An 11934-nucleotide genomic window follows, 5' to 3' on the forward strand; every position below is an offset into this window, starting at 1 on the left:
GCCCGCCGAACTGCCCCGGGGCTTAGTAAGACCCGACGGGGCACCCCCAGGGGACCCCCTGAAGCTGGCATGCTCCCACTTTTCTGGTGCCACGCTGAGCTCCTGAATGACCCTTCGCACTAGGACACCCTGTCGCCCCCTGGGCTCGTGCGATCCCTTCCAACAGCCTTTGCAAGTCAAAGTCAAAAAGTGGCCCCTGGAACTGGGGACAGGGCGGAGATGCTGGAGGTTGGACTTCTGCCCACTGGGCGCTCTGCACAGCTGTCCCTGTCCTTGACCAGGCCCAGGCATGGTCACGCCATGTGAAATGAAAACTAGGGTCTGGTCCTAAAGAGGAACCCGGTGGCAGGGGCCCAGGCTGGGGCTGGAGGCCTCTTGGCACACAGATCACCAAGTCACATTGGGGAAGAGACCCTTCTTTGGTCCCAGGGCCACTAGGCCCTCCAGCTCCTCTTCTTTCTGGATGTGCAAAGTAGCTACATCCACATTCCCAACCTCTAAAGTCGGCCGCCCCCCTCGGGTCGCTCAGCTCGCCCTTGGGTGCCCTGCCACGGACAGGTCAGCCAGGGCTGCTGGCGAGGCAGAGCCACTCCCCCGGCCACCCAAAGGGAGCCCCGGTCAGCCCTCGACTCTAAGCCACCAAAGGTGACAGAAGTGCTGCCTTTCAAGAGTGGGACAACTCCCTTCTCAATATGGGTGCCCAGAGCCAATGGTAAGGAAGCCTTTGGATGCAGTAGCTGTCATCCCAGCGACTCAGGAGGCTGAGGCAGGAGGATCTCAAGTTGGAGGCCAGCCTCTACAACTTAGCAAGGCCCTGAGCAACTCAGCGAGACCCTGTCTCTAAATAAGATATAAAAAGGGGCTGGGGACAGGGCTCAGGGGTCGAGGGCCCCTAAATTCAATCCCTGATATGTTTAAAAAAGGGAGAAAATGAAAGACCCCTTAGAAACCTTAAAATGCAAAAAGCATTCTGTCTCCCTCCCTCCCAGTCTGTTTTGTCCTTGTTTGTGGGTTTGTAGCATTGACGGGGCTGATGGTCCTGGGGTCAGGCTGGCCCTGGGACCCCGCCCCGCTCTGCGCATGCGCTGGCCGGCCACTCACACAGTCCACATTCTCGGTCATGTTCAGGATGATGTAGTTCTTCCCCGCCAGGTTGCTCCAGTCCTTGCAGATGACCTGGACCAGGAGACGGAAAGAGGGTGGCCGCAGTAAGAAGGTGTCCCGGGGGACAGAGACCTGACACCCTGTGGGAAGCCGGAAGACACCGGCTGCTGCGGGTCTGCGGAGCCAAGTGGGACGGGCGACCTCTACAAGGTGACAGGCCACTGGTTCTGCCCAGGAGCCACAAACCCAGGTGGCTTCAGAGACCCGCTGAGGGCGCCTCAGAGAAAAGGGGAACTGTCCCTGGGGCCAGGCTGCGGGGGCCTGTTCAGAGACTGGGGGCAGGTTGCCGGGTCTGTGGGTCACAGGCAGACCCTATCCTGGTGTGGCTGTGACATGTCCCCAGAGCCCCCGTGGGGACGATGTAGGAAGGTCCAGAGGAGGAGTGAGGGGTGTGAGGCCTGAACCCCAGCACTGAATGGCTCCCTGGGGGTCCCCTGGTGGCCCCTGGTGGGGTGTGGGGAGGAGGTGGCCCTGGGGCCGTGGCTTGGGGTCTCTATTTGTCCCTGGAGCGTAGAGTCCCTGCTCCCTGGTCCCCATGGGAGCTGCTCCCTCCCCACACTCCTCCTCCATGATGTCCTGCCTCCCCTCGGCCCAAGAGTGGGGCTGCCATCTGTGGACTAGGACCTGGGACATCCTGGGCCCCACGTCCACTGTCCTGCTCTGCAGTTGTGCTGGAGGGATCTTAAGTCACAGCAGCAAAAAAGCTGCCTACAACAGACCCCTGCTGGGCACGCCTGTCATCCCAGTGACTCAGGAGGCTGAGGCAGGAGGATCACAGTTAGAGGCCAGCCTCAGCCAAAGTGAGGCTCTAAGCAACTCAGGGAAACCCTGTCTCTAAATAAAATGCAAAACAGGGCTGGAGAGGGGCTCAGGGGTCCTGGGCCCTGGGTTCAATCCCTGGTCCCCCCACCACAAACCTGGCCCCTTCCTTCCCTTCTGAAAACTGTGGGTGTGTGTTGGAGGCCGGGGGTGGAGGGGCGCAGGCCAGCCACCTGCTGTGCTTCTCCTAGGAGCAACACCAGAGGCCACGGCGCAGCAGTAGCCTCCTGAACAGTGGAAACCAGGAGGGGCCACCAAGCCTCTCCCAAGGTCTTTACGCTCGAGTGTGGCACACGCCCCAGGCTGGGCCGTGAGGAGTGGCGATGTCCCAGGCTTCCCTGGGGCTCTGGGGACAGCCCCACCTGACAGGCCCTGCCCCACTGCACCAGCCGGGGTGACGGGGAGGCCCACAGGGTGCAGCCGAGGCCCATGCGCCCCTCACCTGTGTGGAGTCCCAGGGGGTCCTGGAGGGCGCTGCGGCCACCGGGCCCTTCTGTGGCTGCTGGCTGGGTGTGTCTGGCCCCAGGGTGGCAGGGGAAGGGGTCGGCTCCGAGTCTTGGGGGGCTGGTGGGAAAGAGGCTGAGGTCCTAGGGTCGAGGTGACCCTCACCTGGGGCTCTGGTTGCAGGGGACGGAGCCAGGGGCGGCAGGTCCCCGGGCCGGCCAGCCAAGTCGGGGGCCCCCACAGTGGCGTCTTCACGGGGTCCTGGAGGGACCTCGAACTCTACCCCGAGTCCCGCCGCTGGCAGCATGGTGGCCGTGTCCTCCTGGCTGGACAAGTCCTGGTCCCCCAGGGTCACCGTGCGTGGGGTGACAGAGGGTGGCGACAGGCTGGGCTCCGCACTGCTCTCCGCGTCCACGCCCGATGACGCCTGGTCCCCAGAGTCCTCCTGCCAGGGTCTGGTGGCCCCCGGAGCCTGGCTGCTGCTGCCCCTGGGAGGAGAGTCTGGTGCCTGCGTGGTGGCCTCCGCCTGGGGTCCGCTCACAGGAAGCAGCTGTTCTTCCTCCTCCTTCTCCTCCTCCTCCTTCTCCCTCTCCTCCTCCTCTTCCTCCTCTTCCTCCTCCTCCTCCTCCTCCTCTTCCTCCTCCAGGGGCATGTGCCAGGGAGGCTCCACCAGGTTCATCTTGGGCAAGGAAGAGGGGAGTCCCAGAAGGTCCTGGGGCTGGTCAGCGTCCTCCAGGGATCCCGACTTCCCCGTTAAGTCCGGGAAGACGTAGTCTAGAGACAGGAAAAGTGCGTTGGCTTCTTCAAACCCGGACTTACTGGGATCCACTGGGCAGGGCTGAGCGACAGGAAAGAGCTATCACCTGCCTACAGGGACAGGGACGCATCAGTCTTGGTCATGTGCGGCGAGAGTGGGAAATGAGGCTGGGGAGGAGGGCAGGGTGAACACAGAACACAGGGGTCTGGCTCTTGGTTTTTTTAGTCCCAGGGATTGAATCCAGGGGCCCTCGACCCCTGAGCCATGTCCCCAGCCATTTTTACATTTTATTGAGAGACAGGGTCTCCCTGAGTTGCTCGGGGTCTTGCTAAGCTGCTGAGGCTGGCCTCCACCTTGTGATCCTCCTGCCCCAGCCTCCCAAGCAGCTAAGTGATATCCTGACTCTAAATAAAACATAAAAAAGGTATGGAGACGTGGCTCAGTGGTTAAGTACCCCTGAGTTCAATCTCTGGTACCAAAAAAAAAAAAAAAAAGAAAGAAAAAAAAGGAAAACATCTTAATATTTTCAGATTCAATATGAAATTATACCCATAAAACAAATACATAAAAGGATAAAAATTCTTTACTTCAATATAAGTAAGAACTTTATAATAGATCGATTCAAAAATAAAATTCAGTGCATATCTGGGTGCTGTGGTGCACACCTGTGACTTGGGAGGCTGAGGCAGGAGGATCACAAGGTGGAGGCCAGCCTCAGCCACTTAGCAAGGCCCTGAGCAACTCAGTGAGACCCTGTCTCTAAGTAAAATATAACAAGGGCTGGGGACAGGGCTCAGGGGTAGGGTGGTGGCCAGGCATGTGGAAGGCCCTAGGATCCATCCTTAGCACTGGGGGAGAGACAGACAGCCAGCCAGCCAGCCACACAGACTGACACGAAGGGAGGGATGAAGGGAGGGAGGAGGAAGGAAGGGTCCGTTACACTGTGAGATCTCATGTCTGAAGGTCCCTGGGACAGCAATGTAGGTGACAGCAATTGCGATGACCAGAAAAACCTCAGGAGAGGCCCCTGCGGGAGAATCGGGGCCCCTGTTGGGGGCTGGTGACAGAAGCAGCCAGCCCTGGCTCATGGGGGGCACGTGGGCACTGACAGAGTTGGGGACCTTCCAGAAGAGCCCGTCTCAGTCGACAGACTGGACCAGGCGTGTGGAGGGTGCGCTCCCCGCTGACCCCATGAAGCTGGGGAGATCCTGGAGGCCAGCGCCCCCCACAGCTCAGTTGGAGGCCGAGTTTTCCGAAGCTGGACGCCCCCACCCCCGGCCACCTTCCAGTGTCTGGCTCCTCCTCTAACCCCGTTGGTGGCACTGGTCATGCTATTGACAACAGTACCTGGCCATGGGGGGACTCAGCCACTAACTGACCTGTCAACACTTCTGTAAGCCCCTTAACCCCTCTGGCTTGGGGTTTGGGGCAAATCACATGGGAATGTCGCAATCCATGATTCCTAAGGTCCTAACGCCTGTATCTTAAGTGTTGGAGGGTCCTGGTAAATGTGTTCTCTCCATTGGTGACACTAAACCCCTAGCTCTGCAGCTGGGAGGCTGAGGCAGGAGGATCGCAAGGTGGAGGCCAGCCTCAGCCATTTAGCAAGACCCTGTCTCAAAACACAAAATGAAAGAGCTAAGGACGTGGGCTGGTGGCAAAGTGCCCCTTGGTTCAGTTCACGTCACCATAAGAAGAAAAGGCCAGAATTGTCCTGGATGTGGAACAGAGAGTCCCACTACTGTGATGCACTGATAAAGAAGACAAATATACACCCCAAAGGTGCTGCCTCCAGGAACCCACTTCCTCCAGCCACAGCCCGCCTCCAGCTGCTGAGGCTGGCCTCCAACCTACGATCCTCCTGCCTCAGCCTCCAGATTGCTGGGATGAGAGGCGTGCCCTGGGCTGGCGAGGCGGGATGCAGAGCGGGCTCCCGGCCTCCAGGATGGCCACCCTCTCACAGATGACCTTTGGCACCAGCTGAAGGCCTATTTTATAGACACGTTTGCCACAAGGGACAGAAACCCTCAGAGAGACGCCAACATGCAGCATTCATGACTCTGCGAGATGGGATTATGGGTAAATTTATTTTCTTCTTTTATTTGCACTTAATTTTTTGGGGGGCACCAGGGATTGAACCCAGGGGTGCTTAACCCCTGAGGCCCGTCCCCAGCCCTTTTTATATTCTATTTGGAGACAGGGTCTCGCTGAGTTGCTTAGGGCCTCGCTAAGTGGCTGAGGCTGGCCTCCACCTTGCGATCCTCCTGCCTCAGCCTCCCGAGCTGCTGGGATCACAGGGGTGCACCACCCCATGCCTGGCTGCATTTAATTTTTTTTAATCTGCTCTGTATTACCAGCATAAAATAAAAATTGTAGGGCTTGCTTTTTCTCCAGTGTGTGGGTAAAAGGGATTCCTTGGATGCTCCTGTCACTTGGCTCTACAGGTATCTGCCCATCGCTCCTGGTGATCGTCCCCAGTAAGTGTGCGATGGCCCAGAGCTGGGGACCATCCCTCACAGACACAGTCCAAAGAGGGTCTGCTGTGCCCAGGGCATCTCCAGGTCTGGCAGACGGCCGTCCTGATGATCTGGTGCCTCCAGACTTCACTACAGAGGGGGAGGACTAAAGCCCTCTGAAGCCAATGACTTCACACAGAAGAAAGGGCAGCCGACCTTGAAGCGGAAACCTCAGGCTTGGGACTTCGCTCTGCCTGTGTGTGATTCAGTGTCACTTTAAAATCTCTGTAACCCAGTGTCCTTAGCTACAACCGAGATATTAATCACGCCTGCTTTTACAGCTTTTGTAGATCTGCTCTGACATTTAAAAGAAGAAAAATTCACTCCCAAATGATGTGCCAAGCAGGGCGCAGGGGCACATGCCTGTTTATCCCAGCAGCTCAGGAGGCTGAGGCAGGAGGATCACTAGGTGGAGGCCAGCCTCAGCAGTAAGCAACTGAGCGAGACCCTGTCTCTAAATAAAATCCAAAATAGGGCTGGGGATGGGGGTCAGGGGTTCAGCACCCCTGGAACCAAAAAAATAATTTAAAAAAGGGGGGCTCTGTCAGTTTTTCTGCAGGGTCGCATGGGGCTGGCGTGGAGGAGTGTGCAGACCTGAGATGAGGAACAGACCAGACACGGGGAGGCCTCCAGATGGCGACATGGCTCAGATTCAAGGAACGACAGTGACTCTCCTCAGGAGACCTGGGGCAGCCCACGGAGATCAGCAGACCCAGGGAGGTAGCGGGGCTCCCGAGCGCCCCCCTGCGGCCTCATGAGGAAGGACGAGGCGCAGCGGCCTCTCCCACCGGGACTCCCAGACCCTGGAGGGAAACTGCTTAATAGTCCTTCCACATGGGTCCACGTGGCGACAGGTCTCAGTGGGAGAGGGCAATGAGATCCCACCTTACACCATGCGCCATAATCAATTACGGTAGATTAGAGGAAGAAGGAAGGGAGGAGTGCATATTTCAGTGACGCAAAGACTCGTCATAAAGCGAAGAAAAACAGGCAAAAATGTTTAGAAACATCTAGAAAGAAAGACACTGTCAAGCTTAAAAGATGAGTGTGTCAAATATTACCCATAATGCAAATGAAAGTAGTTGGCTGGCGCAGTGGTGCACGCCTGTCATCCCAGCAGCCCGGGAGGCTGAGGCAGGAGGATCGCCAGGTGGAGGGCAGCCTCAGCAACTTAGCAAGGCCCTGAGCAACTCAGTGAGACCCTGTCTCTAAATAAAATCCAAAATAGGGCTGGGGATGGGGCTCAGGGGTTAAGCACCCCTGGGTTCAATCCCTGGTACCAGAAAAAAAAAAGTAGGGAACACAGAATAGGGCCTCACTAAATAAAGAGTGGTTAGTATTAAAGAAGCACAGACTCCTGCAGACTTAGCTTTGGTGTCCCGCGGAGGGCACTGTGGTGAACCTCGGTGGGGGTCACAGGGGGTGCTGGCAGGGGCCCGCCCCCGCCCCTGCGGCCGCCCCACGCTCGCGCATGCGCAGGGCGGGAAGCGCTACCTGCGGTGGGCCCCAGGTCGAGGCTGGAGGCGTTGAGCTCCTCCTCCTCAAAGAAGTACAGAGGCGGCTGCAGGATCCGGGACTCCTCGCTCTCGTAGCTGGGGAAGCCCGAGCCGGGGGCCCCCAGGCCGGCTCCCAGGCCCATGGACTCACTGGGCTCCTCCCCGTCCAGCGGCTCCAGGCCGGTGGGCAGCAGCAGGTCCAGCAGAGAGGTGGACGTGAGGCCCTTGGGGCCAGGCTCATCGGTCCCGGCTGCATGGGAACCCAGGGACACTCCTGTGCGGACACAAAGGCCGGACGTTAGGAGAGGCCAAGGGCGGCCCTGGGGCGCTTGACCCCTCAGCCACCGCGCAGCCCTTTTTGTTTTTTATTTAAAGTCAGGGTCTCGCTGAGTTGCTCGGGGCCTCGCTAAGCTGCTGAGGCTGGCCTCCACTCGTGATCCTCCTGCCTCAGCCTCCCAGGCCACTGGGATTAGATTTTTGTCTCTAACCATCACCTGTCACAAAGAAGATGCTAGAGGCCGGGGATTTCGATGACATCTCTGAATACCCAAGGGCTGCCCGAGGATTCTAAGATGCCATCTTCATTTCAAAAAAGGACCAATTGCTCAGACCTCCATGTGACAGTGGCTAAGGGGGGATAGAGGGAAATGGTAGGGGACAGAGGACTCAGTTGACTTGGCCCCCTCTGGGCTGGGCATGGTGGCACATGCCTGTATACCCAGCTGATCTGGAGGCTGAGGCAGGAGGATTGCAAGTTGGAGGCCAGCCTCAGCCACTCAGCAAGACCCTGTCTCAAAATAATAATTAAAAAGGTCGGGGATGTGGCTCAGTGGTAAAGTGCCTCTGGGTTCAATCCTCAGTACAAGAAAAAAAAATCTAATATTATTGGGATCATGAGGTAAATGCTTTGCAAACAGTGTCTGAATTTTGACCTCCACCACCACCTTATGGGGTGGTAGATCCTGAGACCGCGACTGGCCCCAAAAGAAACAGGACCATTCAGACTGTTCTACCAGAAACTAGGGAGCCCAGGGGTTGAGGGGTCTCTGCACCCTGCAGACCCATCACAGCACCAAGAAGGACCCCCCCCCCCGCCCCAAGGGCAGCGCCTGGCCCTGCGGTGGGAGAGATGCCAGGGGAGGAGTCAGGAGCAGAGTTTCCAAGACAGAAAACGACAGGTTGACTGAGTAAAGAAGGTCACTGAGAGCCCACGTGGCTTCAGAGCAAGCGCCGGGGTGACAGGTAGAAACGTGGGACAGAGGCCACATGCAGTGGTGCACACCTGTCATCCTGGTGGCTCAGGAGGCTGAGGCAGGAGGATCCCAAGGTGGAGGCCAGCCTCAGCAACTAAGTGAGGCCCTAAGCACCTCAGTGAGACCCTGTCTTTAAGTGAATAATAAAAAGGGCTGGGGACGGGGCTCAGGGGTTAAAGGCCCCTGGGTTCCATCCCTGGGACCAAATCATCATCATCGTCATCGTCATCCACGGGCCTTGAGCTCCAGGAGGCCAAGTCACAGCTGCAGGGAGGCCCTGGGTCGAGGATGGGAGTTGGGGAGGCAGTGACCTTGCTCCCCCAGTGCCTGCTCTGTGGCCATTCCCTGCCCAGAAGGCTTCCGGTGCTCGGGGACACCACGGTCAAGGTCTACGGTGCCACTTCCAGGTGGGCTTGGCTCCGAGCACCGGACCCTGCGTCCACACCAGGGACTCAGATGCAGAGCCAGGCGCCTGGGTGGGGTGGTTCCCAGAGCCGAGGTCCTCAGAGCCCCAGAGCTACAGCCACCGATGTGGGTCCACCTTCCTTGGACAGTCCTCTGTCCCTAGGTATGGGTGGCACTGTGGCTGAGACCGGAGGTGCCCCCAGGGGTCCATGTGTGAGATGGTGCAGGAAGGCTGAGAGGTGACTGGGTTCCGTGGCCAGAGGTGGGGACGAGTCAGTGGGTTCATCTGGGGATGAGCCAGGAACAGCTGCAGGCTGGGGGGAGGCTGGGGAAGGAGGCCAGGCCGGGGCGAGGCTGGGGAAGGAGGCCCCCAGGAACGTGCGTCTGAGGTCTGTTTTCTCCCTGGGGAACAGGGCTCTCTCTGCCTCCTGGTGGCCATGTCCTGAGCTGCTGTCCTCCTCCACCCCCTTCTGCCATGATGTCCTGCGTCACCTGAGGCCCAGGGCTGTGGAGTCCGCCGACCACAAACTGAACCTCTAAAACCAGACTCCAAGTAAGCTCTCCTCCCCGCAGTGGGTCTGGCCAGGGCTTTTGGTGACGTGAGGACGGAGCAGCCTGACGCACGTGGACTTCGGTCCTCCGATCCTTTCTACCCAGGCCTCTCAGGACCTTCCCTTCCGACCCCCTCCGCCATCGCTGGGGGCCCTGGCTGCTGTCGTGGGGCTCCCCAGCCCTGGAAAGACCACAACAGGCAGACGGGAGAGGGACAGGGTGTCACCTGCCGCCACAAAAACCTGCCTCATTAGAGTCCCCCCATTCCTGTGGTAGACACAGTGCCCAGCCCTGGACCCCCGATGACCTCTGGGGACACGGCTCCCCAGCACGACCCCCCCTTGAACTTGACCTGCAGCCTCTCTGAGCCCCTGGCCAAGGGGAGGGAGGTGGCCTTTCCAAGGGCAGACTCAGAGGGTTCTGTGACACTCCATGGTCCCAGGACTTTGGGCCGGGCTAGCGGGGCTGGCCCTGCAGAGTGACCTCCCACAGAAAACACGGCCACTGGTCCCAACATCCCAGCTAAGGCAAGGACGAGCCACTGCCTAACTCAAACTGGAAGGAGTCCCCCAAATCCCAAGAACCCCTGGCCAAGGGCCACCTGCACTGCCCTCCTGCAGACGCAAGGGTGGACACAGGTGTTGTCCTGCGCCGGGGCCTTTGGAACCACAGGGCACGGGGGCACCTGGGGGGCTTGTTAAACAGAAGGGCGAGACCCCACCCCGGAGCCGGAGTCCAGGGGTCACACCTAGAAACAGCTGCGCTGAGCCACTAAATTTGGGGGTGATTTGTTACGCAGAACTAGCTGACGGATACAGCCAGAGAATCATAACGGAGTTCTCCTTGCAGATCCGAGTGAGGCCTGAGTGGTGACTGCCTTCTGTCATCCACCCACCCACCTATCTGTCCCCCACCCATCCATGCACCCACTCGTCCATTGACAGAGACATCACAGCAACAGGGTCGCAGCAGGTGCTGACGTGCCCTGGACACTAGGGATGGAGCAAAGTTCAAAGGCACCTAGTGGATGTTTGATGATGGTCTCTTGAGCTCAGACAGGCATCCTCTGGCTTTGCCCCACCTGAACGCAAAAGCCAAGCCGTCCAGAGGACCACGGCAGCAGGGCGTAGTGGCACATGCTGTCATCCCAGCAGCTTGGGAGGCTGAGGCAGGAGGATCGCAAAGTGGAGGCCAGCCTCAACCAAACCGAGGCCCTGAGCAACTCAGTGAGACCCTCTGCCTAAATAAAATAGAAAACAGGGCTGAGGACGGGGCTCTGGGGTCAAGGGCCCCTGGTAGGAAAAGAGGAAGAAGGAAGAGGAGGAGGAGGAGAGGCTTTGGACACATTTCCGGCCTCCTGGCCTCTACAGGAGTTCTTTTAGCACCTCCCCAAAAAACTCACGGCTCCTCCAACCCCCCTCGGCTTTGGTGGTGTGTATGAATTACCTGCCACTCTGGGCTTGGGCTCTGGGCTGTGGATGGGGTCTGCAGGCCTCGCCTGTCCCTAGACCGCACTTTGAGTAACAAAGCTCAGAGAAATCTAAAATGCAAATGAGGCTCCAAGACCCGTCACCACGACAACGCAGGCCAGACTCTTTAAAGTGGCAGGGACTCCTCACCCTGGGTCTCCCTCCCTCCCTCTGCTCTCTGCAGCCCCTCTCTGAGCTGCAGATGAGCCGAGCTTCTAGCAATTTCCTGGACCCCACAGTCTGGGAGCCTCCTGGATCTTGATACACGCTGCCCGCCACCTTTCTCCTGGCGAATCCGGCCTTCTGCCTGCAGCCTCAGCGCCTGACAGCCTTCGCTGGAGGCTCCCGTGGGTGGGTGGCCCGCCTCTGTCCACACACCACCCTGAACAAGGTCCTGTCCTCCAGGTGTCCCTTGGCACTTGGAATTCCAGGGCCTGCCACAGTTCCTGGCACAGGATAGGGCTGGGTCCAGAGATAAGGACCAGACCCAACCTCTGGGTTCACAGTCGAAACCACTAAGGCCTCCTGGGGTCCAGGTCAAATGGCAAGTGAACAGGAGACCTGTTATTAGCATGTTTTCCCCACAAAAATGTCTTACAGGAGCTGGGCCTGGTGGCACTCGCCTGTAATCCTGGAGGCTCAGGAGGCTGAGGCCAGAGGATCACAAGTTGGGGAGGCTGAGGCTGGAGGATCGCAAGTTGCGGAGGCTGAGGCCGGAGGATCGCAAGTTGGGGAGGCTGAGGCCGGAGGATCGCAAGTTGGAGGCCAGCCAATTTGTATTAGATGGTCAGCTACACAGAGCCACCTGTCATTCTGATCTTCTATGATTCCGGGCCAAGCAGCGTGCGAGGCCCTCTCAGGAGACAAAAGATGACAACGATCTCTGTCCTCAGTTAAATTACCAGATTTTTTTGTTTTTGGTATCGGGGATTGAATCCAGGGGCCCTCGACCCCTGAGCCCCGTCCCCAGCCCTATTTTGTATTTTATTTAGAGACAGGGTCTCCCTGAGTGGCTTGAGCCTCGCTTTTGCTGTGACTGGCCTCTAACTCACGATCCTC

The 11934-nt window shown here is 58.5% G+C and overlaps 1 protein-coding gene across 1 annotated transcript; it reads right to left on the minus strand.

The window, feature by feature from the left end:
- Window positions 1–497: 497 nt before the first annotated feature.
- Window positions 498–7465, minus strand: LOC143640715 (podocalyxin-like protein 2). The gene is made up of 4 exons (XM_077108349.1): window positions 7195–7465; window positions 2426–3201; window positions 1102–1176; window positions 498–683 (listed from the first exon to the last, which is right to left on the minus strand). Exons 1-4 carry the CDS (start codon window positions 7337–7339, stop codon window positions 498–500), a joined length of 1182 nt encoding a protein of 393 aa, XP_076964464.1. The 5' UTR covers window positions 7340–7465.
- Between the last annotated feature and the right edge of the window lie 4469 nt (window positions 7466–11934).

This window comes from Callospermophilus lateralis, unplaced genomic scaffold, assembly GCF_048772815.1.
Source record: "Callospermophilus lateralis isolate mCalLat2 unplaced genomic scaffold, mCalLat2.hap1 Scaffold_578, whole genome shotgun sequence".
In the NCBI taxonomy this organism is placed as follows: domain Eukaryota; kingdom Metazoa; phylum Chordata; class Mammalia; order Rodentia; family Sciuridae; genus Callospermophilus; species Callospermophilus lateralis.

Excerpts from the sequence above, each read along its gene's own strand:
- LOC143640715 (XM_077108349.1), bottom strand. The coding sequence starts at position 7,339 with ATGGGCCTGGGAGCCGGCCTGGGGGCCCCCGGCTCGGGCTTCCCCAGC. Across the intron at positions 3,202-7,194 it reads CGACCTGGGGCCCACCGCAG|ACTACGTCTTCCCGGACTTA; the intron begins GTAGCGCTTCCC and ends TCCTGTCTCTAG. Across the intron at positions 684-1,101 it reads TGACCGAGAATGTGGACTGT|GGAGTTGTCCCACTCTTGAA; the intron begins GTGAGTGGCCGG and ends CATATTGAGAAG.